The sequence below is a fragment of the Trichomonas vaginalis genome, chromosome VI (assembly GCF_026262505.1).
Source record: "Trichomonas vaginalis G3 chromosome VI, whole genome shotgun sequence".
NCBI classification, from domain to species: domain Eukaryota; phylum Parabasalia; order Trichomonadida; family Trichomonadidae; genus Trichomonas; species Trichomonas vaginalis.
The window spans coordinates 9,647,650-9,666,070 of record NC_067208.1 but is presented as its reverse complement, the minus strand read 5'-3'; the positions used below and the strand labels follow the sequence as shown (position 1 = coordinate 9,666,070).

The 18,421-nt window shown below is 36.0% G+C and overlaps 9 protein-coding genes and 3 pseudogenes across 12 annotated transcripts, besides 2 other annotated features; 6 read left to right on the top strand and 6 right to left on the bottom strand.

The window, feature by feature from the left end:
• Positions 1-3,433: part of a mobile genetic element that runs on past the window's edge.
• On the bottom strand, positions 759-1,264 carry TVAGG3_0835630 (annotated as a pseudogene). The gene has a single exon. A coding segment is annotated over exon 1 (506 nt).
• Positions 1,841-2,366, bottom strand: TVAGG3_0835620 (uncharacterized protein; the record flags this gene model as incomplete). The annotated part of the gene is made up of 1 exon (XM_051248660.1): positions 1,841-2,366. A coding segment is annotated over one exon (526 nt), but the record flags the coding sequence as incomplete, so codon positions are not given.
• A 482-nt stretch (positions 3,434-3,915) lies between the features above and the next one.
• TVAGG3_0835600 (protein of unknown function, DUF4106 family) lies at positions 3,916-5,272 on the bottom strand (the record flags this gene model as incomplete). The annotated part of the gene is made up of 1 exon (XM_051248659.1): positions 3,916-5,272. A coding segment is annotated over one exon (1,357 nt), but the record flags the coding sequence as incomplete, so codon positions are not given.
• Positions 5,273-9,184: 3,912 nt separating this feature from the next.
• TVAGG3_0835590 (uncharacterized protein) lies at positions 9,185-9,547 on the top strand (the record flags this gene model as incomplete). The annotated part of the gene is made up of 1 exon (XM_051248658.1): positions 9,185-9,547. The coding sequence occupies one exon, from the start codon at positions 9,185-9,187 to the stop codon at positions 9,545-9,547; it is 363 nt and encodes a 120-aa protein (XP_051084133.1).
• Positions 9,548-9,812: 265 nt separating this feature from the next.
• Positions 9,813-10,396, bottom strand: TVAGG3_0835580 (annotated as a pseudogene). The gene has a single exon. A coding segment is annotated over exon 1 (584 nt).
• Positions 10,397-11,111: 715 nt separating this feature from the next.
• Positions 11,112-18,421: part of a mobile genetic element that runs on past the window's edge.
• Positions 11,528-12,274, top strand: TVAGG3_0835570 (phage tail repeat-like family; the record flags this gene model as incomplete). The annotated part of the gene is made up of 1 exon (XM_051248657.1): positions 11,528-12,274. One exon carries the CDS (start codon positions 11,528-11,530, stop codon positions 12,272-12,274), a length of 747 nt encoding a protein of 248 aa, XP_051084132.1.
• TVAGG3_0835560 (uncharacterized protein) lies at positions 13,672-13,827 on the top strand (the record flags this gene model as incomplete). The annotated part of the gene is made up of 1 exon (XM_051248656.1): positions 13,672-13,827. The coding sequence occupies one exon, from the start codon at positions 13,672-13,674 to the stop codon at positions 13,825-13,827; it is 156 nt and encodes a 51-aa protein (XP_051084131.1).
• Positions 13,847-14,431, top strand: TVAGG3_0835550 (phage tail repeat-like family; the record flags this gene model as incomplete). The annotated part of the gene is made up of 1 exon (XM_051248655.1): positions 13,847-14,431. The coding sequence occupies one exon, from the start codon at positions 13,847-13,849 to the stop codon at positions 14,429-14,431; it is 585 nt and encodes a 194-aa protein (XP_051084130.1).
• On the top strand, positions 14,580-15,583 carry TVAGG3_0835540 (annotated as a pseudogene). The gene has a single exon. A coding segment is annotated over exon 1 (1,004 nt).
• On the top strand, positions 16,219-16,617 carry TVAGG3_0835530 (DNA/RNA polymerases family; the record flags this gene model as incomplete). Its single annotated transcript, XM_051248654.1, has 1 exon — positions 16,219-16,617. The coding sequence occupies one exon, from the start codon at positions 16,219-16,221 to the stop codon at positions 16,615-16,617; it is 399 nt and encodes a 132-aa protein (XP_051084129.1).
• TVAGG3_0835520 (cytochrome B-C1 complex subunit 6, mitochondrial family) lies at positions 17,069-17,779 on the bottom strand (the record flags this gene model as incomplete). The annotated part of the gene is made up of 1 exon (XM_051248653.1): positions 17,069-17,779. The coding sequence occupies one exon, from the start codon at positions 17,777-17,779 to the stop codon at positions 17,069-17,071; it is 711 nt and encodes a 236-aa protein (XP_051084128.1).
• On the bottom strand, positions 17,934-18,396 carry TVAGG3_0835510 (uncharacterized protein; the record flags this gene model as incomplete). Its single annotated transcript, XM_051248652.1, has 1 exon — positions 17,934-18,396. A coding segment is annotated over one exon (463 nt), but the record flags the coding sequence as incomplete, so codon positions are not given.

Genomic DNA, 18,421 nt, shown 5'->3' with positions numbered 1-18,421 from the left:
CTATTTCTTTGATGTTTATATCGTCTGCCTCTGTCAAAAGTTTCAATAGTTCTTTCAAAACTTCATGAGGTGCGATGAATATGAGTTCACTTTTACAGGGTTGTGTTCGACCAAGTTTAACATTATACCTAAAGCTTGACAAATCTCTCCTGAGTTTTAAGTTTGTCTTTAAGTTGCATGTAGTCGTTTCGAATATCTGCAACAGAACTTAAGTCTCTGCTAACTTCGGATATGTTGGTTGTTCTTTTACAGGAACTATTGTTATACCATCTTCGTCTTCGTATGGTTTCCCCACTTCAACATCTCTGTCTTTGACATTGACAACAACACTTTGACTGTTTGTTTGAGTTGGTGAATTTAACTTCACATCTGCCACCGCCATTAAACCTTTTGAAACACTTACGCTTCTATTTTTCGGAAATGACATTTTACTTAGAATAAAAAGATGGACGTATTTGAGTATCTCTTCGAATTGAAGCAGAACAAAGTTTACACACACAAACAATACAAGTTCATTGATAGAATAGTTCTTTATACAAACAATGGAAAATGTTATAGAATAGCAGTCTTTGCTGAACCAAAATATTTTCATAAAGCAAAGAAAGTTGGTATAACTGAAATGGTGAAAGTTCTTGAAGCAGACAAAAATATGACTTCAAAACTGACCGATATTTCTAAAGGAAAGTTTTTAATACAATACTATGTCAAAACTGGCGTACTGTCAATATTTGACGGAGAGAAGTCAGTTCAAGAACAACTTACTGACCTGCTGCCAAAATCTGCTCGATGGAAGCTGTCGTTATACCAATCTGAGGAGCCCCAGCAGGTTTCATCGAACGAATCTTCAAAAGAGCATCTTCCGTGAAAAGTGCTATTGGTTTTGTAAACTTCTTTGCTTTCAATTCATCTGGACCGTCTCTGTCACCAGTATATTGTATTTGTACAGTACCAACAGTTGAAATACCACCCATAAAGTCTTCTGAGTCAGCAAATGGAATGCCAAGCCAAAAGTTTGAACGGTCTCCATTTGTATATTGAGTTTTTTGACCTCCTGTATGGGTCCATACTTTCACATATGGCATAATAGAACTTTGCATTTCAGGGTTAATGGTTGTTGTGAAGTTGTTGTTAAAGTTCATAGCATCTAATGTCAAGTTGTATGACCTCATATCCTCAACTGTAGAATATTCTTCTCTTGGATAATATTTGCCATCTATGTTTATATGATATTTAATACCGGGGTTGTAGAAACAAGAATAGTCATTTATAGTTCGTCTGAACAGTACAAACATAGTATCTGCATGTTTCATTGCAGTTGTTAAAGCAATATCTGTTCTTGCACCTGGGTCAGCACTTTGGTTTCCAACTTCACCTGCAAAGTCTTTGACAGATATTTGGTGTATAGGGAACATAAGTGGAACTGCAATATATTTGGCAGCTAAAGCATTTGAAATATCTGGGTCCAACATATAGACTGCAAGTCTGCTTTCTATTCTCTTGCATTCAAATTTTTTGCATGTGAACTTAACTGGGTCCCAAGCAGTTCCAGCAGCATTGAAATAATAGTTTACTTCAGTGTTGAGGTTTGAGAAACCAAAGTCTAAGTCAACCTCACCTTTGCAAAATTCGGCGAATGACGTTTGATTCGCTCCCTTTACGTCTGTAAGAGTGAATGGGTCTTGTGTTGGTGCAATGACTAAGTTATTTTTGCTTGGAGTAAGTTCGATAGAAATTTTTCCTGCCCAGTTTGGCAAGTATCTTAAAAACCTGAAGATGAGGAAAGATGACAAAGGAACTCTAAGTTTCAATTTTACTTTGGTTACTGCTGCTGCAGTTTGTCCAGAAAGGTTAACATAAACTCCTGGAACGTTAGGGTCAAGTCTTCTTATTTTCTCAATAGTTGCATACTGGTCTGTTTGTTCTCTAGCTTGTGGTTGTACTGAGTTTCTCAAAGCGAACCATTCATAGTTTGCCCATGTTACTGTTTGAACTAAGTCAGAGTTAGAATATATCTTATATCCCATGAAAACTTCTGGAGCATATTGGTATCCGACATAGAAAATTCCATTGCAACCTTTCTTGTCAGACAACTTGGCAGAAGGTTTTATTTCAATGTCTTGTTCCACGTATAAGAAAGAGTTGTCAATAGAAATAATATGAAACCTGTCGCAAGCAATATCTACTGTTGTTGAAGAACCTTCTCCAAACTCACCTACGTTTCCATAAGAAACAGCAGTTGTATATTCGTAAGTTCCAGGAACTATTTCTGACCTTCTAATGGCATTGTCGCATTCGTTATACCATTCGGAAACATTTCCATTCATGGCATCCAAAACTGTTGGCGTTATATTCTGAGCGGCGTACATTTCATATGGGTAAAAATATAGAATAGTTGGATTTATATGTCATAATAGAACCCACTCCGACCAAGCTTTACTTTCTTCCTGACTGAGTTTTTAACTCTTCTTTTTCCTTCATTGCCACTACTTTCACTAGATGAAGTTACTTCTTCACTACTTTCTCCAACTCTTCTTCTTTGGTGTCGCTTTGGTAACTTGCCCTCTGCTTCAAGTTGTTGCATCTTTGCCTCATGTTCATCTAGTATGTTGCAAATTTCCCATGTCCTTTTTGCCTTTGGGCTCTGGTCGCCCATCTCAGGTAACCTATATCCTAGAAAGATTTTGTCATAGTTTGTATTTGAGTCTTCGCGTATTGTTTGCATGACTCTTTCCTGAGTTTCCGGTTCAAGCTCTTCAAACAGTGCCTGTCCATATGGAATATGCTCGTTTCCAAATATATGTTTTTGTAGCCATTCTGGTTTTCTTTCCATGTTACCAACAATATCTTTTGTGAATGGGAAAGCTTCTACCCAATCTTTCAGTCTTTCGTCATTTATTTCTGTAGTTGGTTTTATTTTGTCAAGGAACATGTTTTTCAATACTAACATTTCATTTGGTACTGTCCATTTGAGTTTTCTTAAATATTCATCCCTTCTCGGTTCATTGTCTGCAAAGTAAGTTTTTATGACATTTTGTAAACTTTCGTTTGCAAGGTCATGTACAATAGGTTCTCTTCCTTCTCCCTCCCTAACTTTCTTTCTAAACTCTTCACCAAATATACCATCTCTATGGTTCTGTGTAGTTCTTTGAGATAAATGTTCTAGAACGTCAGGTGTTATATTTCCATCAGCCATGTTCATTTCATACTGGTTCAAAATATCTGCATCTTTCATATCTTTCAATGGCATTAAAGCCGCGCTTAAAATACCAGCTATATCTGGTTCACCATTCGCTTCCATTGCGTCTACAACTTCTTGGAATTGTGGTTGTAAGTTTATGAACCACCTATCCGGATTAGCTTTATGACCCCATCTCATTGTAGTTCCATAGTCTGCAGAAACAAAAGTAGGTTTGTTTCCATCTTGGTTAGGTTCTGAATGAACTTTAAACAATGTTTCATTTCTATATGTTTTCTTGAAATTTAACCTTTTATTTTCACCGAGTTCATCCAAAGATTGAACGTTAAATGCTCGTAAGTAAAAAGGGTTGTTGTATTTGTGTACATTTTCTTTCAGTACTTCCATTCTATGCTGAATATTTTCATCTGGTGTTGGAGTCTTTTGTATGTCGGCAAACATTTTTCGATATTCTTCTACTGTGTCAGCCGAATTTTTTTTAGACTCTTGGAAATATTCCATATTCTTCGCATACTTTTGTTGAGGGTCAAGATTTTTCGGCTGTTCCAAATCTTCATCTAGTTCTGTGAAGTTAGTTTCCAAAGGAGGGACTTGTTCGTTTCCTTCAGGCTCTTCTAGCTGTTGTTGCTGAACTATTTCTTCCATGTCTGGTTGTATCTGAACTTCTTCCTGTGGAGTTTCTTGTACCTCATCTGCTGGCATTTCATATATTCCGAGACCGTTTTCAACAATTTCCCTATCTACGTCATCCGCATTCATAAGCCTTTGTTCTTTCGTTCCGTCTCTATTTTTTACGCGTTTCATGACGAAAGTTGAATTGTCATTTAGCTCTGACATCAAATATCTCGGAGTAAATTCGTTCATGTCATTTGGATGATATGCTATTAAATCATATCTCTTAGCGAGCTTGTATTTTCCAGGTTTGAAATTATATCCCATTTGGTGCTGAGTCATAAAGCTAAATAGGTTCGGGTCAGTATTTCCTTCCTTGAACTTTCTAATAGCTTCTTTATATCTGTCACTAAAGTCAACAGTATCTGGGAAACCACACTCTTCTTTAAGCATTTTTAAGAATTCTTGGTTTCCTTGTTCTCTACTTCTTTTATGTCCTTGCTCTGTTTGTGGTTGTTGTTGTGCTGGTTGTTGTTGTTGCTGTGCAGGGTTTTGAACTGTTGGTTGCTGTGCAGGGTTTTGAACTGTTGGTTGTTGTGCTGGTTGTGGAGGTGGTTGTTGTGCTGGTTGTTGTGTTGGTTTTGGTGCATGCCTGTGTCTATGTCCATGTGACGATGTAAATGTTTTAGGTAGTCCTGGTGCAGGTGCTTCTCTTGGAGGGTTTGGTGGTATATAAGTTCCACCAGCTAGTATATAAGTTCCACCAGCTGGTATATAAGTTCCACCAGCTGGCACATATGTTCCATCTGCAGCGTAATGTCCTACCTGACTTTTCGTTTTTAAGAAAGCATTTACTAGGTCTGTTTTGGTCTGTTGTAACTCTTTTTCTTGACTTTTCACAACAGTTGCTCTAACGGCGTCATAGGCACTTTGAACTGCCTGTCTCGTTGCTGCATCTGTTATTTTCGTCATATTTTGTGCTACTTCTTTTAACTCTTTGTCGAAACCTTCAGACTTCAGTTTCTTTCCAGATGAGAAGTCGTTCACTAGTTTCACCTTACTATGAAGAGCTTCGAAGGCGTTCTTAAAGTCAGCATTCGTTAAAGCTTCATTTGAACTGTCTTCATCCGCTTGTATTTTTGTCCTTATTGACCCTATGAGTTGGGCTGCTTTAGCGTTGGCTTGGGCATCTAACCAGTCATTGTTAGCTTTTATATATTCTGCGCTTTTCATTGCCTTTTGCATGGCTGCGTCGTTATTTTTACTTTCTTGTGCTAAGTTTTCATACTGTACGGTTTGGTTTTGCAACTGTAAAAGTTTTTCTGCCTTTACATTTGCTTCAACTTCTTTTTTATACTCATCGCTATCCATATATGTCTTCAGGGCTTTTTGTTTTATTTCTTCATCTTTCAGTACTTTATATTGAGTAGTATGGTTTTTCAAATTTATGACATCTTGTTCCATTTTTGCTACTTCTGCTGCTTTTTCTGACACTTTTTTCGCATATTGCTCTGTACTTAGTTCTTTCGGTTGTTCTTCTTTCTTCTTTTTCTCTACGTTTAACTCATTGAGTTTCTTTGTGTGTCTGTCATATTCTAGTTTCTTTTCGTTTTCACCTATTTGCTTCTGTATGTCTATGTTTGACTTTTTGACATCTGTTATTTGATTTTTGAGTGAACTCAAATTCATTTGACTTTGAGGGTTATAGACTGTTCCGTCTGCAGCTCCACCATAGCCTGCCATTTTCGCTAAAAGTGCCGCTCTTAAACCTCCACTCTGTGCACCAATGACTCGGTTTAAAAGCATAGGATTGCTTGACATTTGTTGCAACATAGTGGGGTCATTCAGCATTTGTTGTTGCAACTGTTGTTGTGGTGTCAGTCTTACTATTGGATGTTTCAATGCTCTCTTCCTCTTACGTATATTCTTACGTAGCTTACGTGGCATTTTAAGTGAAGTTAAAAAGCGGCTTTTGACAGATGTTTGTATGACACTTTCTCCGGTTTATAGGAACTCTCTCATATTCTATCTTATCGTATCTAAACCCATAGTCATGTATATCCTCTAACCATCTCATAACGGTTTCCAAACCACTTTTATCGGATGTAAAGTAAAAACATGGATGGTTATGTAAAACGTCTAAAGTTTCTAAAGAGTCTCTCAAAGTCCAGTCTACTTGGAACGCCCGTAACTTTTCTGTAGCGACGATAGACCCTTACTTGTCCGGTTTATAGTTATACTATTTTGAGTTCTCTACAAAAATTTTAGGGGCTAGAAGGCACGAAGTGCCTGGAAGGCCCCCTTACCCAAAAAAACCTCATTTTATACTAAACTCATTTTATACTAACATCTTCGGGGCTAGAGGGCACGAAGTGCCTGGAAGCCCCACTACCTTTTTTTTTTTTTTTTTTTTATATAACATTAATCCAATTTCCTGACTATGCTTGTGTGAATCTTCACTCAAAATTAACCTTAAATAAATATCTGAATAGGTTTGATACTTTTTATCGGCTTGAAGCTTTTCAGAAAAAGTGTGAAACATATTTTGAATATGTAACCTTCCAATAGTTCAACCGTAAAAACTTCAATCATATATTCCTATATTAGACACATATACTTGATACGTAGTACAGATATGATCATAATCACCGATAAAGATTATTCTATAATTCAATCCTAGTTAAAAATATTTTCTGAATAAGTCAGAAGAGGTTCATATTTTTAAGGTTCATGATTTTTTTTGCTTCTGAAAAATTGAGTGTTACTTGGGTTTTCTCTCGCAGTTTATCATTGAAAATTAACCTGAAACATCTGAATTAAAAGCCGCGTCATAGAGGCCTAAACACCCTTAAAATACTGTTTGGCATTAAAAGCAAAAATAATCGAGGTATATACTTTTTTCTTTATAATATCGATAAAACAAAAAGTAGAATATTTATTCATAAATATTGCATAAAAATAGAAAACAAATATTGTATTGATATGCTTTAAAATATGGATTTATTACATTCGAACTCTCATCATAAGGTAATTTGTTCAGGACCCAATAATATAGAAATTGAAGCCAAAGATCAACAGAATAAACACCAATGCCATGTCCACAAAATGGACCTGGAATTTGCTTGCTTTTCCAAAATTTGTTTGCTCCAATTGAAAAATGATAAGTTCCTCCAGTATTTCCATCAAGGTATGTATCTTCTTGAGTAGAAATTGATAAACCTTGAAAAAGTGAGTCTTGTTGAGTTGTTGCTTGCTTGCATACTGGATTTATTGGTCTGTAACTAACACTTTGAGGGGTGACAGCATATAGAGGATAATTGCTTTGGTTGAAATAAAAATAATCATTTGGATAATTTGTCTCATATCGAAGTAAAAAGTTATATTTCGAATTGATTTTGAACGTTTCATCAACATATCCCATAACACTGAAAATATGTTCTGATTTTGTATACTTGAGTTGTTGTAATGCAACTTGTTTATTTCGATTAAAAAGAGTATCGTTACCAATATCATGATGAAGTATCTTGACCCATAGTTTGTTATCAAATGATGATATTTCATATCCATGATATCTATTTATATTTAATCATATTGATAAGAATTGCTAAAAAATGTGACAAAAAAAAATTCTAAATTATAAATTCTTTATTGTGATGGAAAAAGGTAGGGTTGTTAGATTCCCGACGATGGGTGTCTTGGAAGATTTGCCTGGTGTCATCATAGTGTCTTTAAATCAAAAATTTTATTTTGGAGTTAGTTTGATTGATTTTTCAATAAAAAACATTTCTAAAACAAGAAAATAAAACGATAAAATATTTATATTTTATATAAGGATCTTATATATTTAAAATAAATATCATTTTATTTTTTTTCATTGGTGTCTGTCAAACCATAATACACTATTCAAAAATTCAATGTGTCTTGCGGTTTCAAAAGACACCTTCAAATTGAACGATAGCACAGACACTATTGAATTTTACCCATTTTATTTAGTTTTTACCCTTTTTATTTTTAAGAATTAATGGCTGAAAGAGCCGTTTTGTTATGACCTCAATCACTTTTATTTATTATTTTAAATATTATTTAATTTTATTATTTGAATAGGCCAACTTATATTTGAGAAGCTCAATTTAAAAAAAAAAAAAAAAAAAAAAAAAAAGGTAGTGGGGCTTCCAGGCACTTCGTGCCCTCTAGCCCCGAAGGTGTTTAGTATAAATGAAGTTTTTATTCGGAAAATTGTTAGTCTTCTGGTGTGAATTCGGAGGACTCTTCTTCTTCCTCCATTGCTTCTGGGAAGAAGCCTTCTTCTGGGTCGAAAACATTATATAATGTTTCACTTTTCACAAATTATATATGTTTTCATGTTTGTCACTTTTCTGCCACTTTTCGGGTAAAAACATTTTTATTATTATATATAAATGAATTTTACAAAACCACCGTTACCGTTCTTTGGAAATAAGAGTAGATGTAAAGATATTCTATTGAGAGAACTTAAGAAACTACCGAATGGTCTAACATTTGTAGATTTGTTCGGTGGAAGTTTCTATATATCCCATTTGTGCCATACAATATTCCCAGACTCAAAGATTATATGCAATGACTTCGACAACTATATGGACCGTCTCAAACATATTCCAGACACAAACAAAATATTGAGTGAGTTAAAAGAAAAGATACCTATAGGTAAGATGGAACGTATACCATTAGATAAGAAAAATATTGTGAGAGAGGTTTTGAAAAAAGCAGAATATATTGACTGGGATAGTATATCTGCTAGACTATTATATAGTGGTTCTATAAGAGTTCATGACATTGAAACACTTATGTCAAAAGTTTTATATCTTAACTATACAAATGTTTTCAAAGAGGACATAGAAAAATATATTGAGGGTATAGAGTTTGTGAGATGTCATTGGACAGATTTGTATGAAAAATATAAAGACAAGGAAAATGTTTTCTTTATAGTGGACCCGCCGTTCTATAACACATGGGATTTTCAATACCAAGTAGACTGGACTTTGAGAGACTCTTTAGAAACTTTAGACGTTTTACATAACCATCCATGCTTTTACTTTACATCCGATAAAAGTGGTTTGGAAACCGTTATGAGATGGTTAGAGGACATACATGACTATGAGTTTATATATGACAAGATAGAATATGAGAGAGGTCCTATAAACTGGAGAAAGTGTCATAACAAAGAAATTTTATTAGTAAGTAAATGTGGTTTGAAATAGGACTACTTGTTTTAGGTTTTTTCCATTGTGTCATTTATTTATTTGACGTGGCAGAAAAGTACAGAGAATATGAAGATGAACCAATGCCTGCAAATGTTCAGTATATGTACTCGTAAGAGATATTTTTATCTAATATTAAATGGACGCACAGAACTTAGCGAATGCACAGCAACCTGGACAACCAAACCCAGAGAATATTCCAAATGAAGTTAGAATACAAACTGCAATGGCAAACTATGGTCAAGTGCCAACAGATGTACAAATGCAAACTGCCATGTCAAATGACGCTGCGTTAGGTTTGCCACCATGGTATGCAAATATGAGATGGAAAGAGTTTTATACAAACCCTGAAGTGGGATATAAACAACTTTATGCAGATGACGCGAACACAGGAGTTGACCCAGAATATGTTTTCTACCAGAGGAGAAACAGAATGTATGAGCTCCAGTTAAAGAATGCTATGGAACTCAACAGGAAACGTAAGAGACTAGGCGGACATTAGATTTTTACATATAGTAAAATGGGTTTCTTCAGTAGTATTGGAAACTTCTTCAGAAGAGTTGGAAGAGGTATATGGAATGGAATAAAAACCGTAGGAAGAGGAGTATGGAACGGAGTCAAAAATATTGGTAAAAGAGTAGGTCAGTTCGTTGGTATTATACCTAAAGACCCTGAACCAGAAGAACAAGCTCCTGTTATACAACAGCCTGAACCTGCACCACAGTCTAGTTGGCAACCAAATCCAACACCTCAACCGTATTAAAAAATTATATTTTTACCGTTCGATAGTAGTTGTATATGAAACTAAGTTCTAAGTAAAACGCATGGTATAATGGAATTATTCTTTTTCTTCCATCTGTAGTAAACCATACTTGAAAGTCTGAAATACTTCCACTGGTGGTTCGTATAACTTTGTAGGTTTTTCGTAAAAGTCATTTGCCAAGCATAAGAAAGAGTTTTGGGCGCCAGAAAATGAAGCATGAACAATAATAGCAGCTGGGTCGAAAACATCTTTAAATAAATATGGTTCATCTCTTGCATATCGACTGTAAATATTTGCTAAAGGAAGTTCGACTTTCTGATTTAACATTCTTTGCAAATAATACCATGACATTGCAGTGAATTCTGTATATATTTGTTCGTCTTTCTTTGGATTGTCTTCGTAGATTTGAAATGACACTTGTGAATTTTGTTTGTCATATACAATTCTCACATAAAGTGTGCTCTCGGTATTTGCATATTCATCAGCATATTTTGCATAACATGAATTTATTTTATCTTCTATATTTTTTAACGCAGTCTGTAGAGAAGATGAAAGGTCAACTTGTATTAGCTCAATTTCTTCCCACATTTTTCGTTTCCCTTCAGATATATAATCTATATGAAACCTTACAATAAATGGAAAACTTTTATCTTCTACAGACACAAACTTCATTCTACGAAAGCCAATAGCTTTTGTGACAGATGGGTCTCTTAACCATCTTAATGGGTAGTCAAAACGATAGCCTTCATGCTTTACGGTCTCTGTCTCAAACTTTTGACCGACATTAGTAAAAAGTTCATCTAATGGTTTAGTTGTAGCAACTCTTGAATTTTCTTTTTCTATTGAAAGCATATTTTATCTAGAATAAAAATGTCGAAAGAAACAGCGTCTATGAGAGAAATACAACACAACCGACAACTCATTATGCAAGCTCTAAATAAGAACACAACAAACTTTTCAAACTATTCTAAGATATCTGAGTCATTGAAAGAAGGAAACTTAAAACTGACGATAAACCCATTGACAGACGAGTTTCTGTTTCAAGACAGTAAGAACCATACTGTTTGTATAAATCCAACAAAAGGAACTTTAAACGAGAAACCTATAAAAGAACTTCTTTTGAAAGCAGATGTTGACAACAAAGCTGACAAAAGAGTATGTCATTGAAAAAGTTCAAGAAGAACATGACAGAGCAGATGCAACATATGCAACGAAAGAACATACTCATCCTGAACTAGCAGACAAAACATATGTTGACAATAAAATGTCAAGTGAAGTGACAAGAGCTGAAAACGAATATTCTAAAAAGACTCATACACATTCTATATCTGATATTACAAACTTACAAGAAACCTTAAACAGTAAAAGTGCCGTTGGACATACACATACATCTTCTGAATAACAGACTTAAACGTTAGCCTTGAAAAGAAAGCAGATAAAACATATGTCAATGAAATATACCAAAGTTTAGTTGGAACAAAAAATATTGAAACTATTGTTGGTGACTTTTCTGTCAATGAAGAAAATAAATATTTTAGATGTGAGTTTGTACACTCCTTAAGAAATGGTATACGGTATAAACTCATTCCGAAAAATAACAATGAAATGTATGTAAGCTATATAAAGAATGATGGTACACAAGTTAAAGTTCCATTAGACAACAACTGCTACTTAAACTTATATGGAGACGAACAAAAGAAATATTTAAGAGTTTATGAAATGGCAGATATGACATTACCTAACCCAGCTCCAGCACCATATTATTATGACTATGGTGTTGACGCACGTGTAGACCCAAAAAAGCAAACATTATATTTAGAATATTATAGATATAAAAGATATAATGCAATAGAAAAAACGAGAATAGTATACTATTATGAAGATGACAGAAATAAATATTATAGTCAAGATTTTACCTACCCTGAAAACATAAGATTATATTATAAAAAATATTCTGACACAAACCAGAAGAAACCTGAAATGGCTGCACTATATTTTAAGTTCAAAAGAGAGAATCCTATAATATCTCATATGTTTGATTTAATGAACCCAGTAGGTTCTATTTATACATCTATGGAAGCAAGAAGTCCTCAAGTAATGTTTGGTGTTGGTGCATGGGAACAAATAGTCGACAGGTTTTTGTATTGTGCAAACTCTTCAAAGGAAACAGGTGGAAGTAAAACGATTTCAGGTGAAAATTTACCTGCACACAGTCACTACATAGATTTAAGTACATCTCAAGCAGGTTGGCATAAGCATAAATTTTGGGATTGGCACGCCTTGAAAAAAGGTAAAGGATATGATGTTAAAGACGACGTTCAGTTTGCTATAAATTGTTACTGGAGTGACACTCAGGGAGATGGAAACCATACACATCGCGTTTCGGGATATACGCAAACAACGGGACAAAGTAAAGAATACATGCCACCTTACATGACAGTTTACGCATGGTATAGAATTGCTTAGTCGTCATTTTCAACTTCTTTAGCATATTCGTCAGGAGTTATTGTCTTATATTTGTTAGGAACTGTCTTTGAAAGTATACCACCTTGAACTTTGACAAGTTTGAAACGAGGTCTGACAATAGTAGTTTTATCTTCTGCTTGCAGTCTGTACATTTTGCCATGTTTGCCTAAAACTTCATAATATTCTCTTGTATACTTTCTTCTATTTTTACGAACACGAATGTGAGTACCTGTCGGGTTCCCATTGTTGTCATAGTCAATAGTATTTTCATATGGGTCGCGCTTTAGGTATTTCTATTTTTACTTTGTCACCTTTCTGAAGTTTGAAGCCCGGCATTCTTTCTTGTTTGTCTCTTTTGACTAAATTATTAAATATATAGTCTTTCTCTAAGTCAGGTTGTTTTTCATTTCTTCGGGGGAGTGGTTTCCCAAACCTTTTTGTTTACGGTTATTGTAAATATTTAAAACTTGTCTCATCTTTGCCATGGAGAAGTGTCTATATTTGTCGTCATATGACATTTCATTTGCTTCACCACCTTGTGGTTGGTTTTAAGTCTCTTAACATTTTATACAACCGTCAATGACACCAAGAGCAGAATGGTTTTGGTCGACAATGAAATATTGGTTTACATTTTTTTGAACGCAGATAGTTTTTAATATCGTCTGATTTGAAAGAACTTTCACAGTCAGATGTCAGTTTTGTTGGATGGTATTTGTCAACGAATATTGTCAAAGCAGTTTTCACATCTAAAATATTTTTGGACCATAATGGTATGGCTTCACAGTATCTTGTGTTTTGACCAACAAATATTAACCAGTATGGAGGTCCATCTGTTCTAACTCTCGGAATGTTTTCCAAGATATCCATAAACCAAGCATTTGGTGTTGAACTAAAGATTTTTATCATGAGTGCTTTCTTTGTTGCCTTAGAAACATAGGGGTCCTTGTTTGGATTCGTCATTTTTTAACCCATAAGAAATGGGTTTATTTGGCGCATTAGCAGGAGTCGCATCCAGATTTTTGCCCGCAGTGGGAACAATAGCCAGAGGTGCATTTGGAATTGGAAGGAAGATTTTGAGTACATTAGGTATACTGAAAGAGAAAGCACAACCTATTATACAAACCGTACAGAAAGGTTGGGAGGTAGCACGAGATGCAGCAAATCTTATTCCAAATCCTGAAACAAGAGGAAAAGTTCAAGGATGGATGGACAATGTAGGAAGACAAGCAGGAAACTACTATAACAAAGCAAATGACTACTATAACCAAGCAGGGCACTACATGGACCAAGGTGAAAGATTCTTTAACAGAGGATATAACCATGCACAACAGTGGTAAACAACAACCAACCGCAACCGCCTCAAACGTGGGGAATGTAAATTTTTTTACTGAGATGAAATGAACAATACAGCATTGAGACAAATGGGCTCAAGATGGATTTGTCGGCTTCCAGCAGTTACACAACCACGTGTTTGTCAAGTTCTTCCTATACCTCAAGAAGTTTTAGACCGACTTAAAAAACCTAAACAACCAGTTGAAAACAAAACAAACTAAAATTTTTTACTGAGATGAAATGACCGAAGAAGTTGAAACGGTAGATTTGACACCACAAACAAAAAGTTCAGAACCATTGTCAAAACCTGTCAAAGAACTTACAGATGAAGAGAAAAATTCAATAATAGAAAGTGCCAGGTCTGGAAATACAAACCCTAACTATAAAGTCACTTTTCATAGAAATGGAACGGCTAGTATCTCAAAAAAGAAACAGACTCTCACAAATAAAATATTGAAGTCTGAAGGAGCTTTCGAGACAACAGATGGAAAAGTTTACTTCACTGACCAACAGTTCATTATAGAACATCTCATTGACTTAGAGTCGAAATATTCTAAACTTTACAACAAACACAAAAAGTTGAAAGGAAAACAAAAACAAATGGCATATGATATTTATGAAGATGTTGACGACACAACTGTTCCTGCAAGTGAAGTAAAGTCAGAGGAACCGAAAAGTGACGAAAAACAGATAGAAGAAGAGAAACCAAAAACTGAAGATAAACCAAAACCAAAGTTTAGTTTCCAAACTAAACCAAGTCAACCTTCATTAGCTGGTATGGGTTGGCGTCAAAGACTTATGGCAGCAGGTGGTTATGTAAAGTAAAGAAAAAAAAATATTTTTTATTTTTTATAAAAAATGCCCCCATATAGAATGGATAGAAAATCTGCTAGAATAAAAGCAGAGTTGCAAAGATATGGTTGGAGAGTTTCGAAGAATTTTAAATATAGGAAGGGAAGACCCATAAAAGTCTATGACAAATTGTCTGGTCTTCGCTACGAAATGGACTTAGAAACAGCACGTGCAAATTATCCAAACAGACTAGAGAGGTTAGAAGAAGAACGTCTTATGGACATGCCTTTCGATGTTAGTGAACCTCAAGTTGAAGGACACGACGGCTTTGCCAGATTCTACTGGAAACATGACGAACAATTGCATCCTTTGAGAAGGAAAAAAGGAAAAGGTGAAGACGCACATGCTCCCATGGAAAGAACAAGATATGCATATGAAAAGTATCGTGAAGTTAGAAGTCAAATTACATCTGGTCGAACCTTTACAGTAAACTTTGACGAAGGAAAGAACAAAGAAGGCTTCATGGGTGTACTTGCTGCAATTCAAGACGGAAATAAGAAAGGATACAATCTCAGATTGACCATAACAGATTTGGATGGTCACATTTACTATGCATATGGCAATGTCACAACAGCTGCAATGCTTCTTGACGCTTTCAAGACTACAAAGAGAGAACAAATGTTGACTCCGACTCAGACATTTTGAATGCAATTGAAGGAATTGCAAGTGTCAAGTTCGAATGGTACCAACCTAACCCTCAAGCAGTCAGACAACATGCTGGATACTTCCCCTTCATAAATAAGTCTGACATTGACTTGACAAGGTATGGAATTTACAATTCAATTGAAACAATTGTCAATGAACCTTGTATTCTTACATGTCTCAGGAACTCTGGTCTTGTTACAGATGAGAAGATGAAGTATCTTGAGTCATGTGTGAAGACAAGGTACATTCTCAGAGGTCAATTGGCAAAAATTGCACCGTTGGCAAATGTCAATATCCGAGTCAACATACCTACAGCTAAAGGTTCTTCACATGACGACTATGTTGTTGAGTTCAATTTACCATGGTTGAAGATTGCAATTGTCCACAACCACTTCATGTTGAACGAAAGTCTTACAAACCCATTGTTCGGAAAAGGCAAGTGCAACATTGTCAGAGCTGTAAACATTCTTTTCGAGAAAGGTTTGTTGGAACCAATTCCAGATGACAAGCTGACAGAAACTTTTGTACCAAAAGACGAAACAAACTTTTCACTGTTAGCAAGACCAAAAGTTGTTCCAGACAAAGTTCTAGTACAAAAGAAGTACACAATTCCACAAGGAGTTGGATTGTTCGGATACCAACCTGAACCAGAAGAACTTCCAATGAGGTTGCAAGAACTTCAAGATGCTATAAACAAACTTCCATTGAGACATCCAATTGACGTCAAATTGTATTGGAGAGCATCAGAGTTAGGTCAGAAGGTTTTATATGAAACAGGTTGCTTCGACGATGTTTATGAGATAACAGGAGAAGTTTCTCAGAAGATAAGAGACTCACTTGAATTTCCACAAACTGGACCAATTGGTTGCGACAAGTTCGACTCATACGAAAAGATATACTATGTCGACCTTAACGCTGCGTACATGAGGTTTGTCCAATATATCCCGACTGGAATTCCAAACGAAGATGGTGAGTTCCCGGGAAGGAACTATACAGTTGGAAAAGTCATACAACAACTGTATGATATTAGGAAAGCTTCAAACCCCAAACTTGCAATGACACTCAAATTGCTTATGAATTCGACATGGGGATATTCCATTAAGAAACCTCAAGCGATGAAGAGTAAACACTATGAGAAGGTCGACAACTTTGTTGAAAGGTTCTCCCCTTTTGTTTTGAAATACGAATTTACTCAAGGTCAAGGTGGCTTAGTAACCACAGTAAAACCTATTGTCGAACATTGGTCCTATCCTCAGTTCGCAAAGGCAGTCCTTGACAACTACAACAAATTTTTCTCAGAGGTTAAATCCAAAGTGAAGGTATACTATGAGAACATTGACGCGCTCATGACGAACGAAGAAGGGTATAACAAACTCATTGAAATGGGTATGGTCGGTGAAAAGATGGGTCAATTCAAATTGGACAAAATTTTCACCGAAGTTCATGTCCTCTCCAAGCGTAAGTATTGGGGTATACTTGAAGACGGCACAGAAATAAAACATTGCATGAAGTAAAAAAATTTTTATTCGAATTTGAATTTAAATGTGGGGAATTCTTGGTCTCAAACTCATATATAACCTGTTTGTCTGTATTTTCGTCGACTATGGCACGAGACACAAACATTGACCAAACGGACAAAAAGTGTCATTTCAGATGGTCAAGCAGCCAATCGCATTCGAGCACTTCGAAGAAGCCTTACGTTCCAAGGGAGAGGGTGTCTGGTGCAAGGCAGAGGTCATGAGACTCTACGAGCAGTACATCCTCAATGCCTGGGAGGACAAATCGTCCTTGGATTGGCAATTCTACCAACTCCTCTGGGACGACCTCCTACGCAACTGGGATGACGAAAGAGTCAATTCAGAGGTCAGGAACTACTTATCCAAATTATCCGTAATTTAAGCTACTTATCTAAATAAACACCTAAATTTACTTGGGGTTTCCCCCTAAAATAAAATTTTTTTACTCTTAGAACCACTCGAGGTTCTCCTTACGGTTGTTGAGCTTGTCACCGTCAATGTGTCTGACCCTCGTCTTCTTGTCTGGATTTGGAACCCATTGAATTGCGACAAGCTTGCCCATGGAGATTGAACCGCGATTCCGAAGGTTAAGGTTCAAGTGTCCCAAGTTGTTGAGGACTGGGGTAAGAACCTTGCCTGTCTCCTTGTTGCGGATTTGGTATGGGTAGGGTTGGGAAATTTCGTAAGCGTCATCGGCAACAAGGGTTGCCCAAACTTCCTCTTCTTCGTGTTTCTCTTCTTCATCTTCTTCCTCTTCTTCTTCGTGTTTCTTTTCTTCCTCTTCTTCCTCGACAATTCCTTCTTCAATTTGGTACTCACGAAGTACGGTGTTGCATGTTCTGTCCTTTCCGAGTACCTTCCAGATGGCATCTATCTCTTCGAAGAAACGGTAGATGAGTCTGGCAAGGTCTCGGTTCTCTCTCGCGTAAATGCGCAAGGTTTCCGTCAAATCGTTCAGGACTTTCTCATTGGAAGCTTGGTTCATGAGGAACTCACCTTTAAGTCCCTTCATCTCTTCCATAAGACTACTTTGGAGAGTCTTAACGGTGTTTGTCAGATGAGCTTTCAAATTCAAAATTTGAATTTGAACTGGGCGCTTGTCTGGCAACATTGAAAGGACATCTGCCATTGTGTTCGGCTTCGGTGCTTGTTCGGACATCGAAAAAATGAAGTGGTTTGAGAATGACGGTTTTACTTCAAAAAGCTTGTTATGACAGTTATGTCATACAACAAGTTTAAAATAATATCTTGTTCTTCTTCTGAACGTTTGTTGTCTCTTCCGATAAAAGTTTCGAACATGAGAACCAAAAAACGTTTTTTGAGATTGCGGAAGAGTTCAGGCAAACGTTCATATTCTGGATATGTTGGGAGCAGTTCAAAACATCTGAGCTGACTTTCGGACAAAATTGGGACAATGTCAGAAAATTCATCTTTGGTCGGACTGCTTGAAGGTAAGTCCCTTACATGTAAGTAGCTCTGGTAAAGTCTTCTCATTTCTGCTAACTTTTGGAGTATAGCTTCGTAGTTTAGAAGTTTTAATTTTAATTGTCTTATTCCACTCTTGACATCTAAACGGTAACTATCCATGAGGTCAAGAGTAGCTTTGGTAGCTTTAAGTGGAGCTATCTGTTCCTTGACCTCTGCAATTTTGGTTGCAATTGTGATTTGAGCTCCTTCAATTTCGCCGTCTATGTCGTTCTCAACGCCTTCAACCATGGCTTGAAACTCTTCATCGGTCCATTGAGATTGGTGTGGGACGAATTTAACTTGCTTCATTCAAAAAATGAAAAAAAAATGTTTT